Genomic DNA, 19,938 nt, shown 5'->3' on the forward strand with positions numbered 1-19,938 from the left:
GGAGATCTTTGTGCAAAGGGTAAGTGGAAATTTGGAATTCCCTTCTTAAAAGAGAGCAACAGTTGGGATAAATTGGAGCTTTTAAGATTGGAACTGCTGAATTTTTGTTGCATGAAAGTAGCAAAAGAGTTTAGGCTATCTTGTTAAATCTTGGAATAATGACTTCATGCACATACCTGGTCAAGAAGAAACCCAGGGATGAAAACAGAAGTTGCTGGGGAATTGTGTGACAGAGAGAGCGAGAGAGCAAGAGAATGTGGAGTTGAGGTACAGACCACTCATGATCGAGTTGAATGTTGAAAATCTTGAGGGGCTGATGGAACTTTCTCTTCCTCTGTTCATGACCATGACTGCAGCTTGCAATGCCGAATTGAAATCTCTTGAGAGCTTTGAATTTCACACACTGGTTAGAAATTGCTAGATAAAAACGAGGACTGCAGATGCTGGAAACCCGAGTCTGAATTAGAGTGGTGCTGGAAAAGCACAGCAGGTCTGGCAGCATCCAAGGAGCAGATATCTACCTGTAGCTGTGTGTTTTCTAACCTGTGAAAGCAAGATTTGCTGGAATTTGAGTCTAGCAAAGTTCCATTTTTTATAAAAACAGGTCCTCAGGCATGTGCACACAGCTTGATGGGGAGTCTCAGCTTCTAGTCTTGTACTTGGAAGTCTGTAATCAACCATTTACCAATGTCCTGCATCTCTCCCCATGCCTCCATCAGACACCAGACCAGAAACCAGGCCAACTGAACGTTAGAGAGGTTTGCTGTGATGTATAAACCTCAGTCAGTCTGGGTAGGAAGTGAATGAGCAAACTATCCCAGTTCTAACATTTTTACGTCTATGTATCTTTCATATCAAATGGATATGAACAAAATTAAAAATCACTAAAATATCTGCACTAATTATTCCCAGAGATTTAGCTCCCATTTTGTTGATATTGGCCAATAAGATCATACAAAATCTTTAAAATCCTGCAGGATTGTAACGGCATATTAGGATTCACCAGGCAGCTGAAATAATACATAGTCTTAGGGCATTTCATGAATGTTTGAACAGGATATAAGTGGGATAATTGAGTTCCACTAATCCTTCTCTAGAGTGAGTTAACCGAGTGATGCACTCCTTTGGCAGTCTGTTTGGGTGTTTTTGCCAGATTGCTGTAAAGTGCACCATTTCTCTTTTTTATATTCACTCTTTGTTTACATTTACTTCTTTATTTATCTTGTGTTCTCTTTTTCACTTGTTGATCTTAATGGGTGTAATTTTAATCTCATTCTCTATGGAACAGAGAGTGAGGGCATGAGTTTAAATCATGATTATTTTGGTGCAATGGTAGCGTCTTTACCTCTGAACCAAAAGGACCATGTTCGAGTCCTACCTGCTCCAGGTTAAAAATCACACAACACCAGGTTTAAACTTCCAGCTCAGCACTGTCCCCATGACTTGTCTGGACTTGTCCGACCTGCCTAGCTCCTTTCCCACCTATCCACTCCACCCTCTCCTCCCTGACCTATCACCTTCATCTCCTCCCCCACTCACCCATTGTACTCTGTGCTACTCTCTCTCCACCCCCACCTTCCTCTAGCTTATCTCTCCACGCTTCCAGCTCACTGCCTTTATTCCTGATGAAGGGCTTTTGCCCGAAACGTCGATTTCGCTGCTCGCTGGATGCTGCCTGAACTGCTGTGCTCTTCTAGCACCACTGATCCAGAACCAGGTTATAGTCCAACAGGTTTAATTGTGCTTCCAATTATACCTGTTGGACTATAACCTGGTGTTGTGTGATTTTTAACTTTGTCCACCCCAGTCCAACACCGGCAATTCCAAATCATACCTGCTCCAGCGGTGTATCAGAGCATCACTGAACAGATTGACCATGTTACCTCTTTGATCAGAAAATATCTACCCAGCATTGAGAAGAAAGCTCTTAGTGGGCAGAGTAAGTATCCCTATCTCTAGACCAGGTGACCCAAGTTCAAGCCCCATTGGCCCCGGACATGTTTCCATGTGTTATTTTGGCCTCACTATGTTCAAAACCATTTGTACATGGTTTTCACAAATCACTTTCCATCAAATCCCTCCCATTGCTGTTAAGAAATTGCTAAAGGGCAATTTCATAAAGCTGAATGGTCAGGATTAATCCAGATCCAATCTCTGTTACTGTGGGACTAGTAGAGTTTAGTTTACTTTGTTGAATCTTGGAATAATGGCTTCATACACATAACTAGTCAGGAAGAAATTCAGGGACAGAAACAGAAATTACTGGGAAGTTTAAATTCAATAAATTCCACAAAGATATAATAAAGAGCAGGAAACTAATAGCAGTTATTGTAAAAATACATCTACTTTATTAGAATCTTTTAGTCAGGGAAATCTGCCATCTTTACCTGGTCAACAGGTGACTCCAGACTCACAGCAAACTCTGCAAAGATCCAGCTACACAAACTTTCCAAGGACCCATTAGGGATGGGCAATAAATGCCCAGCATTATCAGCATCACCCCAGATCCAGAAATGAATTAAATAAGAGGGTGAGTTTCTTATGGACCTCACTATTTACATCCTTCAGTCCATCACTGGGCTCGAAACATCAACTCTATTTCTCTCAGCGCAGACACTGCCAGACCTCTTGAGATTCTGCAGCAATTTCTGTCAGTGTGTCTAATTTATTTTCTGCTTTTCTCCCATTCTTGCTCTTCCTCTCCCTACACTCTCTCACTCGAGCTCCTTCTTAGCTTCCCTGCATCACTGGCTTCTCTATCTTGACTATCTTCCCTCTAGCTATCCATCTTCCTGCCCTCTATCTCCATCCTTGTCTCTATTTTAATCTCCACCTGTCCTTTTAGTATCTGTGTGAATGACTTGTTCTCTCTGTCTAGTTTTCTTTACAATTTTATTTCAGAACTTCCCTGATTACATTGCCTACACAAACTCCTTTCAAGGTGTTAAGTGGGTATTGACTGTCAGAACATAAAATAAGAAGTGGAAATTTGGAGAGTTTTTGTAATGTGTATATTCTTGAATGTTCAGGATCAGAATTATTCTTGTTAATTCATTTAATCTCAAATGTTGCATCCCAGTAGTTTGTCCAACAGACACATACTTAGTCAAGAAGAAATTCAGGGACAAAAACAGAAATTGTTGGGTAAACTCAGCAGGTCTGGCAGCATCTGTGGGAAGAAAGCAGAGTTAACACTTTGCGTCCAGTGTCTCTTCATCTGAACTGTTAGCACAGAGTCATAAAGTCATACAGCACAGAAACAAACCCTTCAGCCCAACTTGTCGGCTCTGACCAGACATCCCTGTCTGACCTAGTCTCAGTTGCCAGCACTTGACCCATATCCCTCCAAACCCTTCCTATTTATACACCCATCCAGATGCCTTTTAAATGTTGTAATTGTACCAGTCTTCATTATTTCCTCTGGCAGTTCATTCCAAACATGCAACACCCTCTGCGTGAAAAAGTTACCTCTTAGGTCTCTTTTATATCTTTCTCTTCTCGCATCAAGACTATGCCCTCAGTTTTGGTCTTCTCACCCTTAAGTAAAACACCATGTCTATTCAGGACCAAGTGAGGACTGTAGATGCTGGAGATCAGAGTCTAGATTAGAGTGATGCTGGAAAAGCACAGTGGGTCAGGCAGCATCTGAGGAGCAGGAAAATCACATTTTGCGCAAAAGCCCTCCCTGATGAAGGGCTCTAGCCCGAAACATTGATTTTCCTGCTCCTCGGATGCTGCATGACTTGCTGTGCTTTTCCAGCAACACACTCTCAACCCTGTCTATTTACCCTATCCATGCCCCTCATGATTTTATAAACCTCTATAAGGTCACCCCTCAGCCTCCGACGCTCCAGGGATAACAGCCCCAGCCTGTTCAGCCTCTCCCTATAGCTCCAACCCTGGCAACACCCTGAACCATTTCAAGTTTCACAATATCCTTCCGAGAGATGGGTGACTAGAATTGCACGCAGTAGTCTAAAAGGGGCCTCACCAATGTCCTGTACAGCGGTAACATGAGTCCCAACTCCTCTCCTCAATGTTCTGACCAATGAAGACAAGTGTCCCAAATGCCTTCTTCACCGCCCTGTCTATCTACATCTCTCCTTTCAAGGAAATACGCACCGACATGCCTCAATCTCTTTGTTCAGCAACAGTCCCAGGACCTACCATTAATTGCATACATCCCTCTGTTAGGATAAAAGTGGTATTTACACAGAAGCCAAAGGCGAGGGGGGAACAGGTTAGGGGTTAAGAGGAGATGGAGCCCAGAGTGAGAGAAGTATGAAAGGGGTACATAAACAAGAAGATAATGGATAGCAGGCCAGGACAGAAGAAAAACCCAGGGGTGGGCTGACTAAATACCTGGGGGTGGGCTGGGTAAATACCCCAGGGTGGCCTGGGTAAATACCTGAGGGTGGGCTGGGTAAATACCCCAGGGTGGTCTGGGTAAATACCTGGGCTGGGCTGGGTAGATACCTGGGGGTGGGCTGGCTAAATAACCCAGGGTGGCCTGGGTAAATACCCCAGAGTGGCCTGGGTAAATAACCCAGGGTGGCCTGGGTAAATACCTGAGGGTGGGCTGGGTAAATACCCCAGGGTGGCCTGGGTAAATACCTGAGGATGGGCTGGGTAAATACTTGGGCTGGGCTGGGTAAATAACCCAGAGTGGCCTGGGTAAATACCTGAGGGTGGGCTGGGTAAATACCCCAGGGTGGCCTGGGTAAATACCTGAGGGTGGGCTGGGTAAATACCCCGGGGTGGCCTGGGTAAATACCTAGGCCGGGGTGGGTAAATACCCTGTGATCAGGCTGTAATGCTCTGATCTCTCTCTCCCTCTTCTCTCAGCTCCATCTCCTCCCATACCCCTCTCCTCCGCACACGCACTCGCACAACCATCACACCGCCCACCACCCCCCAGGCTCCCATCCCTACCCTTAACCCCTACTTTGGCTTCAGTATATATATCACCTTTCTCCTGCTGCTCTCTGTTCTGATGAAAAGTCACTGACTCGAAACATTTCCGTTGTTTCCTTCCCAGATGCTGGCAGACCTGGTGAGTCTCTCCAGCAATTTCTGCTTTTGTGTGAAACCTCCAGTACCCACAGTTATTTGCTTAAGATGAAGAATTTCACAGAATCTCTCTTAGATTTTGACCAATTTCAGAGCGGGGTCCACCAAGAAAAATGAAGTCCTTCACTCGGATATGGAATAGACATGGTGCTGATTTGATCAGCTCCAGGGCAGCTGGAAACAACTCAAGCTCATATACTGATCATAGAGATCTGACTCATAAACCTGTGCTGCGCTTCTGAAAATTTTACTCAAGGAAAGAAGTCAAGGAGATGATAAAAGACCGATTTGGTGAGGTTTCAGTTTTGCAAGAGGGATGAGGTGTGTTTGGTTCATTGAGGAGCTGGGCAGTCACTGGTAATGAAGCCAGCCTTCAACTGTGACTTCTCATTGATCACAGTCAGGGGGCCAATGGCAATGTAATTAATTAATTAAAATGATTAATCTGGAATATAAAGTTAGTCTGAGTGACGTTGACGATAACAACTAACGTCAATTGAAGTACAAACTCATCAGGTTCATGTCATCTTTATCTGGTCTGGCCTACGTTAGACTCCAGACTCGCAGCGATGTGGTTAACTCTTAACTGCCCCCGGGATAGTTGAGGAAGCCACAGAGTTCAGAGGCATTTATCAATGAACAACAAATGCTGGTCTTAACAACATGGAATAAAGAGAAGAACGCGTGATATTGCTCATTAGCAAGTGATTTCACTGTCCCTGTAGCTGGTGTGGATATTCAGGGCCTGTGGTGACTGTTGGGTCTGTCACAAAGGACACACACCCTTTATTTGAAACTTGTTCCTAGTTGTCCAGTTGACCATGTGGAGCTGATATGGAATCCCTTGAAGGATTGTCTAAATGGAGCGAGTGCCTTGAGTTAAGGCAATAGATTAAACCAATCTTTAAACTGAGTTCAACATGCTCAAAGAGTGCATCATTATCTGTTTGGAATGAAGGCCTCATGATTCTTGTATCACTTTGACAACCAGCTCCGGGGTGGACAGAGATCACATGTGGCTCAAAAACTAAATGTCCATGAAACACTATCAGTTTCATTCATACTCTGGTATAAGAGACCCCCATCACATCACCCAGCCCTCCCCAATGCAACAACTCTGGGCACAGATGAACCTGACATTACAGAGAGCTGGATGGAAATTGAGGAGTTCAGTTAGGTCCCTGCTTTGCAATACATTCCTGTGTCTGAGCCACGGTCACAGCCTTCAGTTTGTAACACTGTCACCCAGAGGTTACAGAGTAGGAAATCATCTCCCTGAACATCATCTAGATTGGACAAAGGGTCGATATGGAGTTCAATGTTGAGTTGGTACCAAACTCTTGGTTAAGTCCAGCTGCTGAGATCCCTAATTGGACATTTGGCTGAGAAACAGAGACAATAATGACCTCAGAAATACTGAAATCCGAGAGGCTGGCATCCCCTCGACCACTTTTCAATCGCTAATCCCATCTTTCTCCCGTTTACTGAAGTGAACAGTTCAGGTCTAGAATGTGCTGTCTGAGAGTTTGATGAGGGCTGGATCAATCAAAAGGGAATTGGAAGGTTATGTGAGAGAGGAGCAGGGTTCAGGGTTATGGGGAGTATGTGGAGGGGGGACGAATGGAGAGCATGAGGTGAGATGCTCATTTGGAGAGCTTGCATAAGGTCGAATGGCCTCTCTGTAACAATTCTGAGATTCTGGGGTGAGCTGGGAGGTTACACAACCTTAAATTAATCAGGAGCTTCCCGATGGGATCAGTACTGGTTGGCTAGTTGTCTGAAGAAAGTTTCCTCCTAACAGAGGAGGCAGTGATGGCGTAGCGAATCAATTGTGGCTCCCACTGCAGATTTACAGGCTGCATGTTGACATAACAGAGCAGCAACAGTGTGCTGTCACCCTCAGTACCAGACTTCACACTCACCCGAGTGACCCCTCCATCCCCACCCACCCCCACACTCTTTCTCTCTCCCTCTCTGCCAGCTCAGAGACCTCATAAAATCTGTCAGAGGCACAGGACAACAATGCTCGTTTTGTTCAAGGAGGGGAAAAATTAATGGCCTTCTCTTTTCAAAGCGCAGTGCTGGTATTGCACTCCCTCCTCTCTGAACGCTGTGCTTATGTTGGCACTGAGACCAAATGTCTGTAGCTATGTCTGAGTAAAGAAAGAAAAAGCCTTTTTTTATTGGGGGGTGGGGGTTTGGTTGGATCGAAGTGAAATTGCTGGTGTGTGTGTGTGTGTGTGTGTGTGTGTGTATGAGTGTGTGGGTGTGTGTGAGTGTGTGTCTGTATGTGTGTGTGCATGTGTGTGTGTGCCTGTGTGTGTGTGTGTGTGAGTGTGTGTGTGTGTGTGTGTGTGCCTGTGCCTGTGTGTGTGTGTGTGTGTGAGTGTGAGTGTGTGTGTGTGTGTTTGTTTGTGTGTTAGTGTGAGTGTGTTTGTGTGTGTGTGTGTGAGTGTGTGTGGTGTGTGAGAGTGTATGTGTGTGTGTGTGTTTGAGTCAGTCAGAGACAGCAGGGCAGGACGTGGGGCTGGGAGAGAGAGAGAAGTGAGTTTATGAGACAGATGTTTTTCATCTTTGGGAGAGCAGTTGGAGTCAGTGGCTGGAAAGCTTTGGTTGTAAAGAAACACTATCGGTCCTGTTTGTCTAAAGTGGCAGAATTTAAAAAAAGTAGAATTTGCAAGAATATCAAACTGCTCTGTGACTTCTGGTTTGACACAATCCAGTCTTTTCATAAATCTGGTATGTGTCTCGCTAGAATTAAATTATCTTTCCAAGTCTGCCAAAATGTTACTTTTAATGGAAATTCCCCCACAGGGGGTCAATTTGCTTTTTTTTTGCTTTTTCAGTGGGGTTAAGCAGGGGGCAGTCAGGGTGTAAAGACTGACTGCACACTCAGTGTGAGGTTTCAGGAAACACATTGCTGCCTTGACACTGGGAAAGACATCTTGTGGACACATGTGGAACCTGCGGTTTCTGACTGCAATTTCTCTGTGCGCAAAGTGTGTCTCCCTCCAGCTTCCTGTCACTCTCCTCCTGAAGCTGCCAACTCTAACAAGTGTCACTCCACAACCTCACTGCACTCTTTCATGCCAAAAGGCTGCCCGGCCATTGAAGGCTGCACAGATCCTCCCTCAGTGTGGACAGATCCTCCGTCAACGTGGACAGATCTTCCCTCAGTGTGGACAGAGCCTCCCTCAGCGTGGACAGATCCTCCCTCAACGTGGACAGATCCTCTCTCAGTGTGGACAGAGCCTCCCTCAGCCAGCGCAGATTGTCCCTCAGCTTGCAGGGAATATTACAGAGGAGTCACTGCCCAGGATGGCTGAAATACACTCCCTCCAGCTTTCCCCTTCATCTCTCAGGAGCACAGCTGACTGGTGAAGGGTCAGCTCTCACTGTAGAGACTTCAAGGTGATGTGCACTCCAGTGCACAGTCACAGGAACTGTCCCGGCCAGAAGTGTTTAAAGTGAAACCTCACCTGTCTCTTTGATTGGATGTAAATATCCAATCGCACCACTTCCAGGAAGGAGGCCTATCTATAGAGCATGGGGCAAGAGTTCAGTTCCTACAGTCCCAACGTGGACTGCTCCATCTCAAATACACAGAAAATCTCAGGAACACAAAGCAGAGACTTTAACCTGCCTGTCCAATTCAGTGTACGCAGTTAATCTTCCTTCCCCTTATTCTTTCACAGGATGTAGGAGTCTCACACAGCCAGTGACTCGTGCATGATGAGTTTAATTGTTTTGCTTTTTTCATCTATGGAATATGGGCACTGCTGACAATCAGGATCAGTTTCGTTGCCCATCTGTAATTGCCCTTGAACTGAATGTTTCACTTGGCCATTGTAGAGGACAGCTCAGAGTCAACCACGTTGCTGTGGGTCAACAGTCACATGTAGGGCAGAGCAGCTAACGATAGCACTTTCCTTCCCTAAAGGAACCAGATGGGTTTTTAACAACTGACAACTATTGTCATGTTCACCAGCACAGAGCCTAGCTTTATATTCCAAACTTTATAGATCGGATTTAAATTGTAACATCTGTGCTGGTGGGATTTCGATGCCCGTCCTCATGGGCATGAGTCTGCATCTTGAATTATCTCCCAATGAAGTGAAATTATCATTACACCACCATCCCCTCAATGAGTTTAATGCTGCAGCCAAAATGCTGCCTGTCAAACTCAGCACTGACCCTCCGACAGTGCGGCACTCCCTCAGTACTGACCCTCTGACAGTGCAGCACTCCCTCAGCACAGACCCTTCGACAGTGCAGCACTCCTTCAGCACAGACCCTCCAACAGTGCCCACTCCCTCAGCACTGACCCTCCGACAGTGCAGCAGTCCCTCAGCACTAACCCTCCGACAGTGCCCACTCCCTCAGCACTGACCCTCTGATAGTGCGGCACTCCCTGATATATCGACTATAATCCTTGTGTTCAAGTCTTTTTGAGGGATTGGAACCTACAACCTTCTGACATCAAGAAAGAGAGTATTATCCACAGAGCCACTATTGATGATAAAGATGTGGCTTTGGGCTCTGGAACTGAATAGCAGACTAATAAAGGAAAGAGAAAAAACATTTGCATATTTCCATCAGCATTCTTGTCTCAGCTGAGAACCAAGTGAATATGCTCCTGATTGCTGTGTGGAACGTTTGTGCTTTCCAGGGGCTGTCCCTCCATCATCCTCTGGAGCTGGGGGAACATCCAGACTTGCCAGAAAGCAGGGACCACAGAGCAGGATGAAACAGGTGGCTTAAGAGGTCTGGACAAAGTTGCAGACTGGCAGCACCTAACAGAGGCCCGTCATCTCAGTCAGTTGACCTCAGACATGCTTGTATCAGGAAAGCCTCATAAAATCCATCTGCCGCGGGTGGTTTCTGGCTGGAGAGGCAGTTTAGCCTCAGCTCAACTCTGTTCCAACTCCACTGCTGCCAAATCCCAAGCTGACATTGAGTATGAGAACATTGCAGACTGTTCAGTCCCTTGAGCATGATCAAGCATTCAATCAGTTAACAGCTGACCTGTACTTTAAGGGGTTAAGCTGTTAGGCTAAGGGTTTGGGTTTATATTAAGATCAGGGATCGAGGTTAGAGTTAACCTTTGGTTTATGTTTGAAAGTTGGGTTCAAGTTTGATTTTATGATTAGGGTTAAAGACTTAAGAGTTACGTTGACTTAAGTTAATGTTGGGGTATGGGTTGGGTATTGAAACTGAATTAAGGGTTAGGTTATGGTTAAACTGCTACAGTAAGGGTAGATGTCTCCTGAGTGCAGTGATGTGTGATCTATACAAATAGTTATTTTACTGGCATTACTGATGACTGAGTTTGTGTGTGAAAGCGAGGTGCCTGGTTATTTTACTGGGAGGTACCAGTTCAGTCTGCATACAGGGAGTCAGCGTGGCAAGTCAGTGGGTCAGTGAGATTGGTTTGGCACTGGGTGTTTGAGGTCAGGGTGCTGGGAGAAATATCGGGGAGAAGGCAATAAAGAGATAAACCTCATTTTTGAAATCAAATTCAATTTGATTTAAAGAGGATAGGCAGCTGTGGGGTCACGAGGCACTGGGTGAACTCAGTGGGGGAGACGATTTCTGTCATGATCTGAAACTTTTATTATATAGTTTCTTGAAGTTGTATTTCAACAAATTACATTTAAAGATTTCACTTTTATTGTTGACATTAGGGCCCTGTGAGGGAGGGCAGGGACACGTTCAGCAGATTGGCCCTTCTGATGCTCAGGGTTCCACTTATTTTTCGGGATCTCTGGTTTGTAAGAGTTGCTTTTGCTGCCATCAGTTTATGAACTGCCTGTATTCCGAAAGGAGGATTATCAGATATTGGCTTAAAAAACAGGAATTGGTGAATATGTCAACTTACACAGATTAAGGTAAATGATGAGAGAGGTTGTCCATCTTGTCTAACCCTGGTTAGGCCCTACTTGGAGACTGTGCGTTGATCTGGGCACCACACCTCAGGAAGACATGTTGGCCTAGTGGGGTATAACATAGGTTTGCAAAATTGATAGTTGGACATCAGGGGTTAAGACAGAGATAGGTAGGTTCTTAATTAGCAAGGGGACCAAGGGTTATGGGGAGCAGGCAGGAGGGTGGAGCTGAGAAACATTATCAGCCATGATCGAATGGCAGAGCAATCTTGATGGGCTGAATGGCCTAATTCTACACCTATATCGTATGGTCTTGTGGTACACAGTGGTACACGTGATACAGAGTGGTAAACAGGGGCACACGATGGTACATTATGGTACAGAGTGGTACTGAGAGATACACAGGGGTACAGAGGCATACACAGTGGTACACGGTGGTACATGGTGGTACAGAGTGGTACACAGGGGTACACAGGGGTACATGGTGGTACAACGTGGTACACGGTGGTACAGAGTGGTACACAGGGGTACACAGTGGTACACAGGGGTACACGGTGGTACAGAGTGGTACACAGGAGTACATGGTGGTACATGGTGGTACAGAGTGATACACAGGGATATACAGGGATACACAGGGGTACACAGTGGTACAGAGTGGTGTGGTGAAATGGCAGGCAACTGGAGTTCTTGGTCATTTTTAATGACAGAGCATATATGTTCTGGAAAAGAGCAGCGGTGTAGAGCAGATCACATTGTGAGGAGTGAATACAGAAGACTAGATTGAGGGAAGTGCAGGTAAATCACTGCTTCACCTGGAAGGTGTGTCTGGGGCCTTGAATAGTGAGGAAAGAGGAAGTAAATGGGCAGGCGTTCCATCTTCGGAGATTGAATAAGAAGCTGTCATGGGGCTGTGGGTGGCTGTTGGGATTGAAGTAGGGGTGGACCAAGGTGTTCTGGAAGGAACAGTCTTTGTGGAATACTCACAAGGAACAGGAGGGGAATATGTCTCTGTTGGAGGCACCTGGAAGTGGTGGAAATGGTGGCTAATGATCCTCTGGATGTGTATGCTGGTGAGATGGTTAGTAAGGAGCAGGGGACCCTGTCGTTGTTGTGGTAGGGGGTTGAAGTGCAGGAGGTGGATCAGACTCAGCTGAGGGTCCAGTCAACCACGGTGCTGGAGAATCCTCAGCTGAGGAAAAAGGTGTATATTTCTGAGGTCCCTCCCCTACAGAAGGTGACATCATCAAAACAGATGTGACAGAGACAATGGTCTTGTTTCTCTCTAACTGTAATTTTAGGTCCTTATCCTGTGTACCTGGTTTCAAATGAAACATTGCCTCTGGTTTGCTCTTTCCCATTGGTCTCAGTGCAGTCAGGTGTCTTTTCAATGACTATTTTAATGGTATCTACCCTTCAAACCTTTCCCCATTGACACAAGAGACCCACTGATTGGAGCCTTCTCTGCATCCTTCTCAGGGACTAGGTTATTTCTCAATGACTGAGTGACCAATTCCAAGAAACAAACTCCAACTGGCTTCTGAGCAGAGCACCAAGAAGGCCATTTGCCCGAAACATCAATTCTCCTGCTCCTCCGACGCTGCCTGACCTGCTGTGCTTTTCCAGCGTCACACTCTCGACTCTGATCTCCAGCAGCTGCTGTCCTCACTTTCTCCTAGTTTCAGTTTACCGTCGGTTTCTCTGAGTGCTGGAGGTAGATCAGCTGTTTCCATCATTACAACGGTGGCTCTAGGTCAACAGCCACTTCATTGGCTGTAAAGCTGTTTAGGTTGTCAAAATAGGTGCCAAAACAATGCAATACCTTTCATCTTTATTGTTTTTTCCCTTTGTATATTATGGCCTAATAGAGTGGATCTGAAAGGTATAATCACTAGCAGACTTCCTTCAAGTTCCACTTGCTTTGTTCAATATCATTCATTATGTAAAGTAACTCCGTGTATTTTAATCATCGACTGTGTCAGACTTTATATTTATTTGTGTTAAATTAAATCTGCGAGAGATCTGTCACTTATGTCTGTTGGCTGGATCCTTCCGCTACCTCAGGGCAATGTCATCAATCACCATCACTTTCTCAGGTTTACTCCGAACACAATTGTGGCCAAGTACATTCGCAAATTTGATGCGTGTTTTGAAGCTGAACTTTAGGTTTTGAACTGAGACTGCCTTCTGAGGTAAATGTAAAAGGTCCCATGGTCATTGCTTCAGAGATGAGGTGGGGGAATTGACAAAACAAACAGAAGCCGGACTAGACCATTCAGCCCATTGAACCTGTCCTGCCATTCCCAATGGCTGATCCTTAGCTTCAATCCTATCATCCTGACCACTCCTCTATTCCATAAATCTCTGGGAAATCAAGAATCCGTCCATCATATCCCTCAGGGTAATCATCAGTGAAGTCTCCAGAACTTGATTATCCCTCAGGCACGCTGGGCTGGTTGAGTCAACAGCTTCAGTCAGTCTAATATATACAGCATATTTCGATAGGATTACTCGCAGATTATCCCATCGTGATCTCATTACTGGTTGAGAGAGCTCGCTGTGCGCCAATTAATTGCCAAGTTCCTCACATTTCAAAAGTGATACCAGTTCTTTTTAAAAAAGTGTTCATCGCTTGGAAAGCAGGTTGAGACATCCTGACATGTGTAAGGTGCTATATAAATGCACGTTATTTCTTTTCCCCTTTGTCTTCTTGATTTTTTGTTTGACTTAATGGAGTATTCCACTTTGTTTAAAATATTCAGATGTGTTTTCAGAGAGTATCTGCCCTTTTTCATTCAGTGCTGACCAACATTTACTGCATTACATTTGCAAAGAGAAAGTGCAGATTATTCTTCATCAGCTGCGAGATAATGGTGTCAGTCTGATGGGTCTGCAGTTATTTGACTTATCTTTAACAGCTTCCCTTTATCATTTTACTTGTGGGGTGTGGATGTCACTGGCTGGGCCACCCATTATTGTCCTGGGAGGGAGCTGCTTTCTTGAATTGCTGCAGTTCTTGGAGTGTAGACACACCCACATATTGAATGGCATAGCAGGCTCAAAGGGCCGAATGGCCTGCTCCTGCTCCAAGTTTCAAATTTTTTTCTATATCAATGTTTTCTACGTGAACCCACCGGGAGAGACTGCTCAACCTTGACTGTCATCTTCGCTTTCAGCATCCTTCACAATGTAATGGTCACTCACAACCTTCACTCAAGAAGCCTGGTCTGTGCAGGCTTTATGTGAAATATAATGTTGAGTTGCGAGCAGTTAAGGAATGCAATCACTGTATTGTTGTTAGACATTAAACAACAGCGATGTTCGATTGTATAATTTCTCAGATATTGGTGTGATCTCTGTACTAGAATGAACTCCATGTCGATATTTCCAATCAACCCATTCCGACAGCTGTTATGATAGATCTCTGAAGCAGGTGGGACTTGAACCCAGGGCTCCAGGGAGAGGCATTTGTCCTGCGCCACTTATTTAATGACCAGGTGCAACTTTAATCTGGCCTGTTCTTCTTAATTATTCTAAACTGATTTCTCTTTCTGAACTGAATACCTTTACAGAATACAGAAACCAGCATCAAACTCCTTCATTGTTGGTGCTGTCACTTTCCCAGAACAGCCGTTATGGACTTGTAAATGTTCCTTCAGATTTCTCCTGATGAGAGCTGCTATTATTTGTTATCCAAGAATTCCCTTATTAAAACTGTCTTCCACTTGCTCTCTCTCCTTTAGCCAAACTGGTGATCACTCCTTCTGTTATTTCAAATAGAAACAAAATACAACAAATGCTGGAAATCCGAAACAACAGAAATTGCTGGAGAAACTCTGTGGAGGAAGAAACAGAGTTAACATTTTGGATCTAATATGACTTGCCTTTTTAGCTCCTTTGATTTGCTGTGGATTTTTGTATACTCATGTGAAGCACATTAGATGTTGTCTCAGGTCAAAGATGCTGAAGAGATGAAAGCTGTTGTTGCAAGGTTAGACAGTGGCTCTGTGGTTAGACTTGTTCCCAGGCTGTCTGCAGTAGGAGCATTTTGTACAAGAACATTGGAGATAATTCTACTTCTCTCTGAAACCACTTGGAGTCAAGGAAACAGCCTGGAAGTTGCTGGTGTTGTTGATCTCAGAGGATCTGGGGACAGTAACCATGAACATGTGAATCATTTCTCACCCTGCACACTGAAATCCGTGTGTGTGGCGTATGTGACACTCCGGACTTTTAGCAATGTCTCCTGAATGTGAAATTAAATGTGACGTGAAATTGTAGCTAATTTACCAAGTATTATCAGAGATTGAATCAAAAAGATTAAAAGTTACAGTTCACAAAGATTTCATCTGCAGTGCTATTAATAGCAACTTTCCAGAAACTGCTGCACAGGATTGACAGGTGGGAATGGTTGGATACAGGTGGGAATGCTGAGGTACAGGTGGGAATGGTCAGGTACAGGTGAGAATGGTCGGATACAGGTGGGAATGCTCAGGTACAGGTAGAATGATCATTTTCAGGTGGGAATCATCGAATACAGGTAGGAATGGTCGGATACAGGTGAGAATGCTGAGGTACAGGTGGGAATGGTCAGATACAGGTGGGAATGGTCACGTTAAGATGGGAATGGTCAGATACAGGTGAGAATGCTGAGGTACAGGTGGGAATGGTCATATACAGGTGAGAATGCTGAGGTACAGGTGGGAATGGTCAGGTACAGGTGGGAATGCTCAGGTACAGGTAGAATGATCGGATACAGGTGGGAATGTTAGGCTACAGATGACCTGATGGTGTTAGCTGTTAACATCTGATCACTCATCCAATGTATATCAATAAATAAAAAGTTTTGGTATCAACAGCTTTTTCTCATTTTCCTTCTTTCTCCTTGGTTCCAGGCTCTTCAAGCAGCAAGACAGCTCCTCCTGCAACAGGCAACTGGCCTCAACTCTCCTCCAGCCAATGACAAGCAACAGCAGACAGTCCAGGTTTGTATAACACATCAACCGGATACAGGGCTGGTTAGCATGTGTAAGATAATGGGCAGATGGTAATACCCAACCAGCCATGTATGAGCAATCTGTACTTGCCATTGAAAGAGCTGCCTCTGAGACATTGGAGTCAATAATTCCCCTTTACACACAGTACAGGAGCTGACACTGAGACACACACACACATACATACACAGACACACACACACACACACACACACAGTACAGGAGCTGACACTGTGACACACACAGTACAGGAGCTGACACTGTCACACACACACACACTACAGGAGCTGACACTGTGACACACACACACACACACACACACAGTACAGGAGCTGACACTGAGACACACACACACATACACACACACGCGCACGCACACACAGTACAGGAGCTGACACTGTGACACACACACACACACACACACTACAGGAGCTGCCAACCTGACCAGACAGACTGTGAAAGCAAAATTCTGGAAATTGGCTGAGGAACCAAGATACAATTTCCCGAGGAGGATGCTGCCCTGCTGCCTGCCTGCAGTTATCCATCTCGTTCATGTGAGACCATTTGAATAGGTTGAGCACCATCCATTTGAGAGAATGTGGCTCTGATGAAGGACACTCTATCAGGATTCATTTTTATTGGTTCCTGGTCAATAACTACTGCTGCTGTCCGTTCTTGGTTAGCAGAGGTAATTCCCAGGAAATTATTAATAAACTCCAATGGAAACTCAGCTGTAAACTTATTGAAAAGGTTTCATCATTGGCCTTCATCTGTCAGGACACTGAGGATTGAAGTTGCGAAGTTGTGTTGCAGTTATACAGAGTGGTGGTGAGGTCACACTTGGTGTATTGTGTTCAGTTTTGGACACCTTGCTATAGGAAGGATGTTATTAAACTGAAAAGAGTGCAGAAAAAATTTACAAGGATGTTGCTAGGACTCAATGGCCTGAGTTATAGGGAGTGATACAACTTTTTTCTTTTGAGCATAAGCCATTGAGGGGAGATGTTATAGACGTGTATAAGATCATGAGAGGCATAGGTAGGGTGAATGCACTCAGTATTTTTCCAAGGAATTGTGAATTGAGAACTAGAGGGCATTAGTTTTAAGGTTAGAGGGGAAAGAATAAAAGGGAACCTGAGGGGCAATGCTTTTACACACAGGGAATGAGCTGCCAGCAGAAGTCATTGAGGTGGGTCCATTAACAACATTTAAAAGGCATTTGGACAAATACATGGATAGGAAAGGTTTAGAAGGATATGGGCCAAGTGCAGGGAAATGGGGTTAGGGACATTTTGATCGGGATGGGCCAATCAGGGCCAAAGGGCCTGTCTCTGTGCTGTACAACTCTATGATTCTATTTGGTTGAAATCACAAACCTGGACCCTGCGCCTACACTACAGAATGTCATAAGGGTGTATGCCAAGAAGTGAGAGACATGCTATTGATACGTTGAATACAATGAATGAGGATTGAGTGTTGCTGATGAAATCCAATCCCTGGCCTTTTACTGCACTCCCTGAAGCCATTCCAGTTGATGTGAATTCAATAGGACCACAGTTACCAGTCAAAATGTTGTAAAAGATTCTTGCCATTCAAAAAGTGCTTCCCTTGCTGAGAAACAGACCAGTGTATATCTCTAAATGGTTCAGTAGAGATGTTTGATGCTATTTTCAGAGGTTTTTAAATCTGGTGGAGGGTTGGTAGTCTTTGTTGAGGTTTTTGGTGTAAAGCATTTTCAGCTGCTTTACTGAGACTACATGACATTACTGTACCAACACACCGAGAAACTGAAACTAATTACATTCTATTGCACTGTCCAGTTGGAACAATAGGAAATGATTTTAATATTTGAGCACAAATGGAACAGTTTCATTTCATGAGTATCTAAGATGCAGTTGCCCAGTTACACCCAACATGGAAACCCTATCTCCTGGAAATTACTGCTCCAGTCAGGATGGGAGGTCATCGACAGGGTCATCTATTACTAGCCCAGACACAGCAAGGAAACAGAGCTCCATGTCTCTTGTTCTTCATTGAGCATCCTACACACAAAATACTCACAGCATCTCGTGAGTTGTCCATTCTCACAGCAAGTACTTCAGACAATCTCAGCACAGGTCTCCTTTGCATATTTTAAGACAGGTTTTGTTAATTTCTCCTTGTGTTTGCAAGACATCCTGGAAAACAATCCCTGACAGTCATCCACATCTCTCCTGTTAAAGTTTGGAGCACGGTATTCCTGACTGTGCCTCATTCACTCCCTGTTCTCTGCAGAGTTGTGTGTGGTTGAGGAGAGGGGCTTCGGTGAGCTAAGTTGTTAAATTCCAATATGCTGAGCCTCTCGTTGGATGGAATCTAGTGCCCTCTCCTGTGGTGAGGTTGGTGGCAGCAGGGCATAATCTGGCGGTGGAGGGAGAGTAACAAACGTTTATCGGACTGACTCCTGAGATGGCAGGACTGATGTATAAAGAAAGACTGGGTCAGTTAGGACTGTGTTCACTAGAGTTTAGAAGAATGAGAGGGGATTTTATAGAAATCTATAAAATTCTAACAGGATTAGACCGGTGTATGCAGAAAGGATGTTCCTGATGACCATGGAGTCCAGAACCAGGGTCACAATCTAAGGATACAAGGTTCGGCACTTAGGACTGGGATAAGGAGAACAGTCTTCACCCAGCGAGTGGGGAGCCTGGGGAATTCTCTGCCACAGGAACTAGTTGAGGCCAAAGCACTGAATATTTTCAAGAAGGAATTAGATATAGTTCTTCGAGCTAAAAGGATCAAAGGGGAGCCTATTGAATGGAGGAGCAGGCTTGAAGGGGTGAATGGCCTTCTCTTGTTTTTCTTTAATCAACAGGGAGGATGGTGGGGATCAACCTGCCTCTACCCCCATTACATCTGTGGCACTAAGGCGTGTAAATGAGCTTCCCACTTTGCTGCCTTTTAGTGTGAAATTAATCTTCAGACAATGGCTAAGGGTCTGGTGAACAACCCGAGGGACTCACTCAAAGACATTCGGTGTCTGAGGAACCTCCGCGTCCTCACATCTCAAATTACTGGGCTGGGAGGGGAGGGACAGGGAGTGCCCGAGGAGAACCAACCATTTGCCTGTTCTGCTGTAAGCCTTCAGCTCCTCCTCTGTGAGCACCACCCACAGCCAGGGCCTGGTGTGGGACCCAGTACGTGTTGTAGAGCTCGAGCAACAACCACCTTCCCACGGGCAGTGCGGTTCAGGAGAGCTGCTGACCACCTGGGTGAACACTCACCATTGCACGGTTCGGTGGTATTGTGATGTGTCTTCTCTGGAAGAGGAGATGTGGGATCTAGCTGGAATGAAAGACTCTTGTCACCTCTGATGTGGTTTTGGGGGAATATATCACTGCCTGGATTGTATGATCTGAGTGTTCCCCAGAGTAACAGGGCTGAGAGTGGGCTGCTGCTGGGGACTCATCCACTCCCACTGCTTTCTTTCTTTTCCTTTTATGGTGGGGCAGACACCAGAATCAGTGCGGCAGCTACAGCAGGCCACGTGCTGGATGGCTGCTTCTCCTCCTGGAGGTTGGAGACGATGGTGGACATGGCTCCTCATGGTGACTGGAGGCAGCAACAGTGGCAGGGACCATCCTCCTGGTGGTCGGGCATGGCAGCAGCAGGGCCAAAGCTCCTCAAGCATTCGGAGGTGGCAGTGGTGGCAAACGTTTCAAGATGGCAATGTCTCTTGGAGGGTGGTTGGAGCGGGATCCTTGGCGATGATGGAGATCTGGTCTGGCAGCTGAGCCAGTAACTCTTGATTGGAGTCAGCCCAGAGCTGGCTCTCCTAGCATCGGTGAGGCAGCAGTAGAGCTGGAGACTCTCGGTTGCGACGGTTCAGCATAGGGCCCAGCATTGGCGGTGGCATTAGCATTGGTGAGATGAGCCTAAAGAGTGGCGACTCCTATGTTGGTGGCATTAGTACAGGAGGCAAGGAGGTGGGAGAGGGGGACGGGTGCAGG

The 19,938-nt window shown here is 45.4% G+C and overlaps 1 protein-coding gene across 4 annotated transcripts in view; it reads left to right on the top strand.

The window, feature by feature from the left end:
- Positions 1-19,938, top strand: part of foxp4 (forkhead box P4) — a 390,222-nt gene that overhangs the window by 166,460 nt on the left and 203,824 nt on the right. For all 4 annotated transcript variants that reach the window (XM_060845038.1, XM_060845040.1, XM_060845041.1 and 1 more), the window contains exon 3: positions 15,848-15,937. In XM_060845038.1, the coding sequence (XP_060701021.1) occupies positions 15,848-15,937 (90 nt within the window). The remainder of the gene's footprint in view (positions 1-15,847; positions 15,938-19,938) is intronic.

Source organism: Hemiscyllium ocellatum, chromosome 26 (genome assembly GCF_020745735.1).
Source record: "Hemiscyllium ocellatum isolate sHemOce1 chromosome 26, sHemOce1.pat.X.cur, whole genome shotgun sequence".
NCBI classification, from domain to species: domain Eukaryota; kingdom Metazoa; phylum Chordata; class Chondrichthyes; order Orectolobiformes; family Hemiscylliidae; genus Hemiscyllium; species Hemiscyllium ocellatum.